Source organism: Schistocerca serialis, chromosome 2, assembly GCF_023864345.2.
Source record: "Schistocerca serialis cubense isolate TAMUIC-IGC-003099 chromosome 2, iqSchSeri2.2, whole genome shotgun sequence".
Taxonomy (NCBI): domain Eukaryota; kingdom Metazoa; phylum Arthropoda; class Insecta; order Orthoptera; family Acrididae; genus Schistocerca; species Schistocerca serialis.
The window spans coordinates 1,128,839,250-1,128,853,680 of record NC_064639.1 but is presented as its reverse complement, the minus strand read 5'-3'; the positions used below and the strand labels follow the sequence as shown (position 1 = coordinate 1,128,853,680).

General features: G+C 39.9%; 1 protein-coding gene across 1 annotated transcript in view; it reads right to left on the bottom strand.

Annotated features, from left to right (window-relative positions):
• Positions 1 to 13,258, bottom strand: part of LOC126458583 (hexosaminidase D-like) — a 236,531-nt gene extending 223,273 nt beyond the window's left edge. Inside the window, exons 1-3 of the mRNA XM_050095719.1 lie at positions 13,105 to 13,258; positions 12,975 to 13,029; positions 12,677 to 12,892 (exon numbers count right to left, since the gene is read on the bottom strand). Of these exons, the coding sequence (XP_049951676.1) occupies positions 12,677 to 12,892; positions 12,975 to 13,029; positions 13,105 to 13,133 (300 nt within the window). The 5' untranslated portion in view covers positions 13,134 to 13,258. The remainder of the gene's footprint in view (positions 1 to 12,676; positions 12,893 to 12,974; positions 13,030 to 13,104) is intronic.
• Positions 13,259 to 14,431: the final 1,173 nt, after the last annotated feature.

Genomic DNA, 14,431 nt, shown 5'->3' with positions numbered 1-14,431 from the left:
CACTGTATAAAAGGAACTATGACCCGGTGGGGCAGAAATGGCAGCCCATCATGACAGCTCATCTATGGCCAGCTACCATGAAGCTCCAGCATATGATCATGTGGGATTCATGAAAAATCTAGATGGAATCAGATGCAGGTACCACAGCCCAGGTCTCTACCCATCAGTTAAACCACTATGTGAGCCACTGTAAGGAACTCCAGTGAAGAAAGCATGTGCTACAGTTACTTCCTGAGCATCTCGTATCAATTCCGCCTACAGCTGTGCCACTCCACCGTCCTTTACCTCTTGAGAAAGTACCTGAAGTCAACTAACGGGAACAAATGGATAATATTCTGCACTGAAAACATCACCTGCCACACAAAATCAAGCCAAAACTGCTGAATCTTTGGAAATTGCAAGGTTCCTTTAGAATACATCATTTTAAAGCTAGGAGCAACCATTCTGATGATCTATGATTGTGAAAAAGCTTTTCCAGTCATGAATAGTCTCAGCGGTAATTTCATGTAGCGACATCGCCCATAGGACAACTGCCTGCAACCCACAGATGGCCTCACAGGACACTTTAATAAGACATTGGCAGATAAGATCCTGATGGATGTTGATGTTGAACAAAGAGATTGGGTAACGATACTGCCTATCCTGTGATCTGCATATAACATAGTGAAGCAAGTCACTAAAGTCTTAACACTATTCTTTCTGCTCCATACTCATGAGGCCAAAATGACAATGGATACACTGTTCCCATTTCAACTGGATGATTTTCAGGACGACTATGTGAAATGGACTCCGTAGAAATTTTGGAACATGTGAGGCAATACTGACCTTACGACTTATCTTAGAAGGAAGATTAAGGAAAGGCAAACCTACATTTCTAGCATTTGTAGACTTAGAGAAAGCTTTTGACAATGTTGACCGGAATACTCTCTTTCAAATTCTAAAGGTGGCAGGGGTAAAATACAGGGAGCAAAAGGCTATTTACAATTTATACAGAAACCAGATGGCAGTTATAAGAGTCGAGGGGCATGAAAGGGAAGCAGTGGTTGGGAAGGGAGTGAGACAGGGTTGTAGCCTCTCCCAGATGTTATTCAATCTGTATATTGAGCAAGCAGTAAAGGAAACAAAATAAAAATTTGGAGTAGGTATTAAAATCCAGGGAGAAGAAATAAAAACTTTGAGGTTCACTGATGACATTGTAATTCTGTCAGAGACAGCAAAGGGCTTGGAAGAGCAGTTGAACGGAATGGACACTGTCTTGAAAGGAGGGTATAAGACGAACATCAACAAAAGCAAAACGAGGATAATGGAATGTAGTCGAATTAAGTCGGGTGATGCTGAGGGAATTACATTCGGAAATGAGACACTTAAAGTAGTAAAGGAGTTTTGCTATTTGGGGAGTAAAATAACTGATGATGGCTGAAGTAGAGAGGATATAAAATGTAGACTGGCAATGGCAAGTAAAGCGTTTCTGAAGAAGAGAAATTTGTTAACATCGAGTGTAGATTTAAGTGTCAGGAAGTCGTTTCTAAAAGTATTTGTATGGAGTGTAGCCATGTATTGAAGTGAAACATGGACAATAAATAGTTTGGACAAGAAGAGAATAGAAGCTTTTGAAATGTTGTGCTACAGAAGAATGTTGAAGATCAGGTGGGTAGATCATGTAACTAATGAGGAGGTATTGAATAGGATTGGGGAGAAGAGAAGTTTGTGGCACAACTTGACTAGAAGAAGGGATCGGTTGGTAGGACATGTCCTGAGGCATCAAGGGATCACAAATTTAGCATTGGAGGGCAGTGTGGAGGGTAAAAATCGTAGAGGAAGACCAAGAGATGAATACACCAAGCAGATTCAGAAGGATGTAGGTTGCAGTAGGTACTGGGAGATGAAGCAGCTTGCACAGGATAGATTAGCATGGAGAGCTGCATCAAACCAGTCTCAGGATTGAAGACCACAACAACAACATATGTGAAATGCCTCATCACCAGTATCAAAGAAGCAAGATAGCTCACTTACAAATGATCCTGTATGCCCAAGAGCACAATAATGCCAAGCACTGGCCAGTGAGTCCCCCCCCCCCCCCCCCCCCCCGAGACTTGGTACGGATTTTACAACTGGGCAGAAAGTGGAATACTGTAAAAGTTACTAAAGCACTACTTTGGGCTGCATCGTATCCTTCACTGCTTGTCCAACATCACATATGAAACTGAGTATTACAAACATTCATGAAGAAAACAAAAGTGCAGAGCCATTGTCCATATCCCCTGTATGAAGTCCAACTTCAGTCCTGAAGCGCAGACCGATGATGGGGGCTTCCCATTCAAGGAAACTCAAAATACATTCAATGATCACGAAGATCATGTGAGGGCTACTTTCAGTGCTTGTCATAGTGAAGAGGACATGACAACATGAACGGAATGCAAAGATCCACCATCGATGCCATACAGAGGACCATTGACAAGAGCTAGATCAAGTGTGCTGTAGACAGATCCAGTGAAAACTCCTGAAATAGCAGGTCAATGTTTCTCCACGAGAAGAGCAATGCTGCAAGCTATGCTGCATTCGATGTGGTGTAGCAGTTAGCATCACTGGCTAGGTGCTGTGGGTCATTAGTTGAAACTTCACCACCAGCAATTATTTGTTATTTAGTATGTGTCATTTATGGAAGGTTCTCTAAATATCTTATGTTTGTAATGTTCGTGTACTTTTTGAGTAGTTAATGTCTGTATAAATAGTAACACTCTCCATCCATTACTTCAGATCTGTTCTGGTTGTATGTTGGTATTCATAATAAAAGTTCTTCGAATGTTAATATTTTAATTTACTGTGCTTTTTGATTTGGAGTTGATGCTGGTTATAATGTGACAATATTATGCTTTTCTTCAGCACAGACTAGATATTGGCAATAAGTCATCATATAAATTTGGGGGCAGACCTGCACGATGGTATGTGGTAACCAGAAAATATAAATTGACAGCACTGTACATATAGCTCTTTCTCCTATTTCTGCGACTGACACATTTGATACTTTTGTTTTTGATACATACTATTCTTTATGCTGATTTGTAATCAACTACTAATTCTTTTTAGTCTGAAACACAAAAATCTCGATTATAATGACAGACAGAGGAATTACTGCAATACCATGGGGGCTCTTATCAGACCTGATTTCTGTTCTCACTGTTATGGCAGTTGGTACATGGGCAGTTCTCTATTGTCTCACACAGTATTAAAATTATTTTTTTGACTTCATTATATAGAATTAAAATGGAAGGTAACATATTATACACTACTGGCCCTTAAAATTACTACATCACGAAGATGATGTGCTACAGATGCGAAATTTAACCGACAGGAAGAAGACGCTGTGATACGCGAATGATTAGCTTTTCAGAGCATTCACACAAGGTTGGCACCAGTGCCGACACCTACAACATGCTGACTTGAGGAAAGTTTCCAACCGATTTCTCATACACAAACAGCAGTTGACCGGCGTTGCCTGGTGAAATGTTGTTGTGATGCCTCATGTAAGGAGGAGAAATGCGTACCATCATGTTTCTGACTTTGATAAAGGTCGGATTGCAGCCTATCGCAATTGCGGTTTATCGTATCATGACATTGCTGCTCACGTTGGTCGAGATCCAATGACTGATGGCAGAATATGGAATCAGTGGGTTCAGGAGGGTAATACGGAATGCCGTGCTGGATCCCAAAGGCCTCATATCACTAGCAGTCGAGATGACAGGCATCTTATCTGCATGGCTGTAATGGATCGTGCAGCCATGTCTCGATCCCTGAGTCAACAGATAGGGACATTTACAAGACAACAACCATCTGCACGAACAGTTCGACGATGTTTGCAGCAGCATGGACTATCAGCTCGGAGACCACGGCTGCGGTTACCCTTGACGCTGCATCACAGACAGGAGCGCCTGCGATGGTGTACTCAACGACGAACCTGGGAGCATAAGTGGAAAAACGTCATTTTTTCGGATGGATCCAGGTTTTGTTTACAGCATCATGATGGTTGCATCCATGTTTGGCAACATCGCGGTGAACGCACATTGGAAGCATGTATTCGTCATCCCCATACTGGCATATCACCTGGTGTGATGGTATGGGGTGCCATTGGTTACACGTCTTGGCCACCTCTTTTTCGCATTGGCGGCACTTTGAACAGTGGACATTATATTTCAGATGTGTTATGACCCATGGCTCTACCCTTCATTCGATCCCTGCAAAACCCTACATTTCGGCAGGATAATGCACAACCGCATGTTGCAGGTCCAGAACGGGCCTTTCTGGATACAGAAAATGTTTGATTGCTGCCCTGTCCAGCACATTCTCCAGATCTCTCACCAATTGAAAACATCTGGTCAATGGTGGCTGAGCAACTGGCTCATCACAATACGCCAGTCACTACTCTTGATGAACCGTGGTATCGTGTTGAAGCTCCATGGGCATACGCCATCCAAGCTCTGTTTGACTCAATGCCCAGGTGTATCAAGGCTGTTATTACGGCCAGAGATGGTGGTTCTGGGTACTGATTTCTCAGGATCTATGCACCCAAACTGCATGAAAATGTAATCACATGCCAGTTCTAGTATAATATATTTGTCCAATGAATACCCGTTTATCATCTGCATTTCTTCTTGGTGTAGCAATTTTGATGGCCAGAAGTGTATTATCAAGGACATACAAAACATAATGACTCATACTCCATCTTTCATGAAATTATGACGCAATATGTAGCTTAGGAAGTACAGCAAGAAACATATTGTTGATTAGATGACCAGCCAACAGAAGATATTCATCTTTGGGACTCATAATATGGACAATGAACTGGAGAAATATATGTCTACTGTACATCACATACTAGGCAGGTATGTGCAGACAGGGTTGTGACATGTAAAGGCCAATCATGGAGTCACTACAAAAATCAAAGAAAGATTCATTATACTTTATTGAAAAGTCAAAGCCTGTTAATGAACAAAAGCTAAATGAAGTCAAAATGAGTGTCAAGATGAGCAATGCAACCAAGAATCAATGAATCTATTCAGAAAAATGGTGTGGAAGTTCTGATCTTGTGTAAAGTTAGTCTACGGATCAAAGTCATCCATCACATAGCTCACTGAACACAGTGGCACTTGGAGGAGGAGGAGGAGGAGAAGAGCAGAAAGACAAAATACTGAAGTCTGTCTTCCCAAATTGTTACACTGAACATTGTGCTGTGGCTATTCCTTTTGGTCCCAATGAAATGTTGAAATTATATAAATGAAGACTATGTACAGCACCGGTAGCTGAAAATCTATAAAAATTAAATGACTGGAAATGAATGAACTTCATGACACTCCCACATGTATGTGCATAAAACATAGAAGAATATTCTTATGTGAAAGAACTCGATCTACTTCAAGTCACAGATTCACTTAGAGTGAAGAGCAACATAGTATTCAAAGCATTTAGAAAAAGGCATAGGTCATTCCCATTTTCAAGGACTGTAGCACAGATATGCCATATGCAACCATAGTCTAATATTGCTGATGGCAATCTATTGCATAACAATGAAACACATTCTTTGCTCTTTTATTATGAACTTTTTGGAGACCAAAAATTGCCCCCATAGGAAACAGCATGGATCATGGAAACAGCAACTCTGTGAAACTTAGTTTGCTCTATTCGCCCTTGACTTTCAGAAGTCAGTAGGTAGTGGCTCCCATGTTGCTGGCATTTGTATTTACTTCCCAAAGGTATTTGATACTGTTACATCCTGGCACCTTTCCTGCCTCTCGACAATTGTCTACACTAGAGCCACACAGTACCTGCCATCTACAAAATGTAGGTGGCTCAGAGATGGTCCATTAAGAAATATTCCTTCTCATCTTCCCGTTTTAGAGACATGAAAACTCTTGCTAAAGCTCAAGGAAACAGTTTTGATTATATATAACCTCGTTGCCTGACTAATCTTTCAGTTTTTAATTTCTAACTCTAATGAAGTTTAACGGAATCTATAATACTGATGTACATGTTCTTTAATATACTAACAAAAACAAAATCAAATAGCAATAATATAGGAGTAGGTCTAATAAAAAAGAAGAACATAAGACTGCATGTTAATTACTATGAACAGCACACTGGACAGATCATAACAGCCAAGACAGACACAAAGTCACAGCTATTCTTAGGAGCACACGTAAACACAGAAATAGACCCAACATAGACACAAATCTGCAGCTGATCACAAGAGTACAAATATACATAGAAATAATTTACAGATGAGGAATACACTGAAAAAAAATATAATAAACTATAAGAAATTATTAAGTAAATAAGGTGATGCAAAAATTTAACTGGGATGTGAGACAGGAATTCAACAGAAGGAAAATTAGGAAAGCCACTTTGTAGAACTCAAAACAAGTCACTGGTTATAAATGATGATTCCAGAAATATACTACAATTGTCTATGTACCACTCCAATAGCATGCACAAGGCATTTAAACTTTCTTCCCATGCTCCATACATAAACAAAATGGTAAAACGACCTAAAATCTAGCACAACATGACGTACAGTCTGCCATGCATTTCATAGTGGTTTGCTGAGCATAGACATAGGATTCAATTATTGCCAACACACGGTCTAAGAATATTGAAAGAGGACTGTATACACGGTAAGAGACCTCGAGAGACCAGAAAGTTTCATATAGATTATATAATTGATCAGAAACGAAATGCAGAATAAAGCTGAAGAAATTGCAGAAAGGTAGAAAATTAAGGTGATACATTCTGAAAAAGATGAAACAACAAGAGTTAACAGATTCAGAAGGAGCAATAAGCAATGACAGGCTGAAATATGTGAATCAAATACAACTGCAGACAAATGAATAGCTTCGAAAGATAAAATACTGAATAAAACAGAGGAAGAACTAGATAATAAGATAAGATCCAGTAAGACTCCTTGAATAACACTTGAAATATTAATTTAATTAGTGTAAGGAGAGGAACTAAAAATTCAAAAAAGGAACCAGGCAAAAAGTAATACACAACTAAACAAAATAGTTGGACACAAGTGCAAAATGGCAAAAAAGTAATGATTTGAGGAACATCAACAATGTAGGAAAAGATATACTGCTACTTACCGTAAAGATGAAACGCTAAGTTGCAGACAGGCACAATTAAAAGATGTCTAAAAAGGTGTAGGCCTGAGTGTCTTTTAATTACTGCTGGTCTACAACTTGGTGCATCATGCTTATGGTAAGTAGCAATCTATCTTATCCTATGCTGTTGATACTCCAGCCTGCAGTTTCCATTGTTTAATGATTGGAGGAGAAACAGAAGCTTATTACAAGACACCACAGATGATGCATAAAGGAAAATCACAGAAACCATAGCAAAAAACAAAACAAAAAAACAAAAAAAAAAAAATGAAGCAGCTGTATGAACATGTACAAAGAGAGATGGAAGTGGATGAATATAAGATGGGTGGTGCAATACTGTGAGAAGAATATGATGGTCAGAATAAGTCTCATGAGGTAGATAGGTAAAAGTGCACTTATGGTATTGGTGGCTTTTTCGTTGCATGCTGCTGCTAGTTACGGTTCGCACAATGAATCGTGAGTCAGATGTAGGTAGCCAGTGAGGTTCTTATCCATAATTTTCAGTCATTCATAAGTAAAGTTAGTTGGTATTTTGCCCTTTTAGGTTAGAACTTTGTTGGAATTTTCAGCAAAATCAGAAATAAGACATACAAGTATGTTACTGCAATGATGAGTATATAAGTCAGGCTGCATTACAAATCAATCTGTTATGACTATCATATTTTCATATTAAGATGCACCTGCTTTGCCAAGTCACAAGACAATTTTCATATTCTAACATAACATAGACCTCACTTGTGCTTCAGAGCAGTCTCTTAGCACATCTAGTTTTCTTCCACTAACCATTGGCTTCGTCACCTCACAATAAAATTGTTGCATTCCAGCCTAACTTAGGCCTCAGGCTTCACTACAAGTCAGTCTGTCAGCACATGTAATTTTTCCCAGTCACCAAAGAAATCAGTAAGTAACCTTAACATTCATAATAACCAGATCACTAGAATCAAACAACGGAAAATCCAGGATGGAATGTTACAAGATTATGACAAGGAAAGTTGCCACTCACCATATAGCAGAGATACTCAGTTGCAGACAGGCACAATAAAAAGACTGTCACAAATAAGTTTTCAGCCAGCAAGGCTTTTGTCAAAAATAGAACGAACGAACACGCACACACACACACACACACACACACACACACACACACACACACACACACACACACACGCAACACACATACACACACACACACGACTGCAACTGAAGCCACACTGTAGCAGCACCAATGAATGATGGGAGTGGCGGCTGGATGAGGGCAAGGAGGAGGTCAGAGCAGGAGGGGCAGGGATAGTAAGTTAGGGGTGGGGGACAGTCAAGTGCTGGCAGCTATGTGCAGTCAGGAGGTAAGAGGGGAGTAGCGGAAATGGAGAGGAGTAAAAAGACTGGGTGTGATGATGGGATGAGGGCTGTGCAGTGCTAGAATGGGAACAGGTAAGGGGTTGGATGGGCGATGACGATGTCAAACAAAGGTTGAGACTAGGAGGGTTACAGGAACGTAGGATACAACGCAGGGAAAGCTCCCACCTGCGCAATTCAGAAAATCTGGCGTTGGTGGGAAGGAGCCATATGGCACAGGCTGTGAAGCAGTCACTGAAATTAAGAATGTCGTGTTGGTCAGGGTGCTCAGCAACAGGGTGGTCCACTTGTTTCTTGGCCACAGTTCATCGGTGGCCGTTCAAGCGAACAGACACCTTGTTGGTTGTCATGCCCATGCTGAATGCAGCACAGTGGTTGCAGCTTAGCTTAGCAGACCTGCCTTTGATGGGATAGGTGATGTTTGTGACTGGACAGGATTAGGTGGTGGTGGTGGTGGTGGTGGTGGGAGGATATATGGGAAAGGTCTTGCATCTAGGTCTATTACAGGGATATGATTCATGAGGTAAGGGGTTGGGGGCAGGGGTTGTGTAGGGATGGATGGGTATATTGTATAGGTTGGGTGGACAGCAGAATAGTACTGTGGGTGGGGTGGGAAGGATAGTGGGCAGGATATGTCTCATTTCAGGGCACGATGAGAGATAGCTGAAGCCCTGGCAGAGAATGTAATTCAGTTACCCAAGTCCTGGGTGGCACAGAGTTACGAGGGGAATGCTCTTCTGTGGCCGGACGGTGAGACTTTGGGAGGTTGTGGGAGACTGGAAAGATAACGCATGGGAGATTTGTTTTTATACAAGGCTGGGAAGATAATTACAGTCTGTGAAGGCCTCAATGAGACTCTAGGATTATTTCAAGAGGGACCGCTCGTCACTGCAGATATGAGGACTTCTTAGTATCGAAGAGGTGGCAGCTGTCGAAGTGGAAGTATTGCTGGTGATTAGTAGGTTTGATATGGACAGAGGTATTGATGTAGCCATCTTTGAGGTGGAGGTCAACATCTACAAAGGTGGCTTGTTGGGTTGAGTAGGACCAGGTGAAGCAAATGGGGAGAGGCTGTTGACATTGTGAAGGAATGTGGACAGGATGTCCTCACCCTCAATCCAGATCGCAAAGATGTCATCTATGAATATGAACCAGGCGAGGAGTTTAGGATTCTGGGTGTTCAGGAAGGATTCCTCTAGATGGCCCATGAATAGATTGGCATAAGATTGTGCCATGTGGGTGTCCATAGACGTACCCCAAATTTGCTTGTAGGTAATGCCTTCAAAGGAGAAGTAATTGTGGGTGAGGACACAGTTGGTCATGGCGACTAGGAAGGAGGTTGTTGGTTTGGAATCTGTCAGGCGTCTGGAAAGGTAGTGTTCAATAGCAGTAAGTCCATGGGCATTAGGGATGTTAGTGTAAAGGAAGGTGGCATCAACAGAGACAAGCAGGGCATCATGTGGTAAAGGGACAGCAGGACAGCAACTGTGGAGAGTTGATGGAGGAAATGGTTCGTATCTTTTTGTTTGTATCAGGCTTTTTGTAGCGCCTATCTGCAAGCCAGATCACTAGCAGTTTTTCCAACACTGTCCATAAAAAAACAAATGCCATCAATTTGCACTTTCTGCTGAAAGAAGTCATCAAATTCAGTGATTCTCACTGGCTGTGTATACACTCACCTGATTGGCTACAACCACTATCAATGAATTGCTTACATCAGCATACAATGCATGAGCCACCAACACTGTAAGTCTATTTAGCCACTAGATGACATTCTTTTAGAATTATTAATAATATTGGGAGAACCAATCATGAGAAAACTGTTCCGCCTGGTATGAAGGATATAATAATTTTAACACCAACCCCAAGAAAGGGAGTGCTAGCTAGAGAAACATAGGAACATGCAAGGTAATGCTAAACCTACAACATATCTTATAAGATGGGCTAAGGAAGGCAAACCTACATTTATAGCATTTATTTATTTATTTAGAGGAAGCTTTTGATAATGTTGATTTGAATAAGTTCTTTTAAATTTTGAAGGTAGCAGGGACATAATGTAGGGAGCAAAACGTCATCTAAAACTTGTACAGAAACCAGATTGTAGTTACAAGAGCTAAAGGACATGAAAGGGAAGCTACAGTTGTGAAGGCAGTGAAACAGGGTTCTAGCCTATATCCTGTGTTATTCAGTCTGTACATTAGAAAGCAGTAAAGCAAACAAAGGAGAAGTTTGGAAAAGGGAATTATAGCTCAGGGAGAATAAATAAAAACTTCGACGACATTCTAATTCTGTCCGAGATGGCATGGGACATGCAAACACATGAGATGAATATTAACTAAAGTAAAATGAGTTTAGCTATTTGTGCAATAAAATAACTGACAACGGCTGAAGTAGAGAGGATATAAAATTCTGATTGGCAATAGCAATTAAAAGTTGTTTTGAAAAACAGCTATCGGTAATCAGTAATCTCCAAGTACATTTCCATTCTTCATCCCTCAAATGGTTTGATACATCTTGTCCAGGATGACTTACAGAGTAGCTGTCATTGTTTTCATTATTATCTTACCTCTGTTCCTGATTCAACTCTTGAACTGTAGGTACACTTTAAAATATCTTGATAAGCTTGGATAGTTTATCCCTGATGTTAGTTACTGCGTCATATGTCATCTTGACTGATGCAATGTGATGTCTACCCAGCATTAATTTCTGTATCTATTTCTTCTACACATGCTGCTTGTGTTGTTCCTCTTACCAAATTTTCATTGCACTTTATCATATCCTTAATAGGCATTTCTGAATAATATTGTTTAATTCAGCATATTTCAACATGTTCTTATGCTGTACCAGTAGTAGTAGTAGTAGTAGTAGTAGCAGCAGCAGCAACAGTTATTGATCAATTGAATCTACTGATACCTGATGTCTGCTTTGATTGGTGATTTAATGATGATGAGATATGTGATGTTACATGTGCACAAACCAAGAGACAGCAGAATACTGACAATATATATCACATGTATATAGTTTCTGGAATGTAAATTATTGTGACAGACTGATCTGTAGTGTAGTCGAAAGACTAGGTTACATTGAAAGGTGAAATTTTGGTTGTGAATGGGCAAGGCCAACGAATACGATTCCATCATAACAACTGTAATTCTTATTATTGTGCACATGTTACACACATTTCATTTTGATAAGTTGTTTATGTCTGCCATTTGACAACATTGTTGGTCAAAGTCTACTGGTGCTATCGAAGGCTTTAATTAAGTTTCGTAGTCAACAGATATCTGTAGCGATGGATACATGCATAAAATTACTTCATACGAAAATAGATAGTTATTTGCAGGTTCTGGAAATTATAGTTCATGTTTGCCCATCAGTGGAGATGTAGGTTCATATTTAGGTAGAGACACACTAATTCTGAAATATATTTCTTATAGATGTGCTGTGGCATGAGAAGAATTTGTCACTCAGATCTCAATGGTAATGAGTTTGTAGCATTGAGTACAAATGATTTTCCTAAAGTCCGTTTCTGTAACAATGTGCACCTAGTTCCTTCATCTTCACCAAGGAACTCAAGTTTAAAGCTAGCCTTTCACGAGATGGCAACAACAGATGTTGCACTGGTGAAAAACCAAAATGATTTCATACCTCAGTGTGAAAAACAAAATATATCACTTTGAGATTTTGCAAGATCTTTTCTGCCAAGACCACTGAAACATCTCTGTTCCATTGTTTTTCACAAGTTGCTTGTCCTTTACCAAACAGCATGCTACAGACATTTCAGACTCTCACACCTCCCCCAACAAACAAGGGAATACTGACGAATGGTTTATTTTTTAAATATTTGTGATTACATCCAACTTAAATGCTCATTGTCATGCAGCTTCACAGTAACTACATTTACATGTGATTCTTAAATCGTCAGACAGTTTGTCTTAAAAGAGGTGGCTGTTTTAGCAAGGCAGATCTCATGACTGCTTTTTATAAAATAAAATTCCTCGCTCGGCCTGTCAGACCACTCTATAAACACAAGCTAAGACCTCATCTACAGAGATCAAGGCAGACAAAAATTATTCAGTCTGTAGGGATTTGAAGACAAGTACAGTAGATTGTGCTGGTAGAACTCTTAATAAAGGAGTCAGTTCGAAACCGAGTTACAGAAAAATTCATACCTCAAGATGACCGAATGTCTGAACCAGTGGTACAACGGCAAGCCCAGCATCTCCAGCAAGATGAAGTAAAAGCCTTGCTTCTTCAACGGTGTATGCTCCTGATTGTGACAAGGGTCCTTTAGAACCTATTGATATAAGGTCTCGGACATATGGGAAAGTATCTTCCCATTCTATTAAAATACCTGTGGCGCCCCATTCACGGAATAACGGGAACAACTGAAATGTGAACTCGACTATTTAGAAACATGTACCTTTTAAACCAAAAATGAAACATTAGAGAAAAGGAAAAATTGTTAACCTGTTCCAAATATGTCACTTTCGGAGGTGCTCCCTTAAAATCTAGATGGACGAGCCTGAAAGAAAAGAACTGTGTCAAATTTAGTTTACATACGAGTTTTACTTAAATCAGCCAATTATTGTAGATTCACCTGTGAGATCCCAGTGTCAGTGATTCCATTTTTCGGCGGGACAGATCCCATTTTCAGCCAATTATATATAGGGATTCATTCGAAAATATTAATCTGCGTAACAGGATCATAATATTATGATTTAGACTTCCAATTGTAAACATAGCAAGCCAAAGAGTTCAATGACAGATACGCAAAGATATTACCAACACAAAAACAAAAAGTAACAGCTGCAAATCGGAAACCTCGAATGATTGCGCAAAACAAAACTTACATCTTCACCTTTAGCTGGAAATCAGGCAGCGGCTTTGCTTTTATTGTCATCAGCTCTAAGGTTCACTTGAAGAAATTATGCACGCTAGTCTATCGTGTGCAAATCCCTTCATCTCTGTGTAACTATAAACAACTGTACTTAAGTAGCACAATTCAGATTGGCGGTCAAATCATGTCACTTCACGCCAAGACATTCGACAATACATTTCAAACGGCGGTATTCACACAGGTCGTCAATGGACCGTCACGTCACGGTCAGGTTTCTCTGGAAAAAGGTTCTGACAGTCTCGTCGTTTGCTAGGTAAGTTTACCTATTTTTCTCTGTGCTCACTCATGTTAAGACCAATTCATACGGCTGTCATGTGTCGTCAAAACATTCCACAATGAATTTCCAATGGCGGCATTCACGTAGGCTGTTAACGAACCGTCACGTCATGCCACGGCAAGGTTTCTTGGCAAGAAAAGTCTGACGATCTTGTCGTCTGCCAATATCGGAAGCCAACCTATTTTCGCTGCGCTCACTACTCTTGCTGTACTGAATTTTCTACTTCTAAGTCCTCTTAACTTTTATTTTAGTGCTGTGTTTTGTTTTCCTTGCAAAATGCAAATGTTCCATGAGAACTTGGACATTTTTCCACAAGCTGGGTGCGATACCTGAAAGCGATAAAATTAACTAAGTTTTTATAGTAACAGAAGAGAGCTGATGTTCACACGCTGTATAAATAAGAACATAGCATGACGAATCAGTTTTCATTGAATAACATTCCAAGAGAAAAAGTCAGCTCTAATAAAATAAAAAATTCAGTTATTCATAACATTATAAGTTATGTAAGAAAAACCTTATTGTAGAGGTTCTGTTTATTGTCTTGTAAATACTATTTGATGTGTTTGAACATATTTTCGCTAGCAAATAAATGTCGCTGTTTGAAATATTGTTTCACTTCTCAGCACTTTAACTCATAAAATTGGTTAAGAACGTGCGTTATGAAGTTTGCATTTGTCATTAACTTTATCGTTGTTTGTTTCTCAATTCAGATACTACTCTCCGAATTTTTGTATCACAATTGCTACTAAA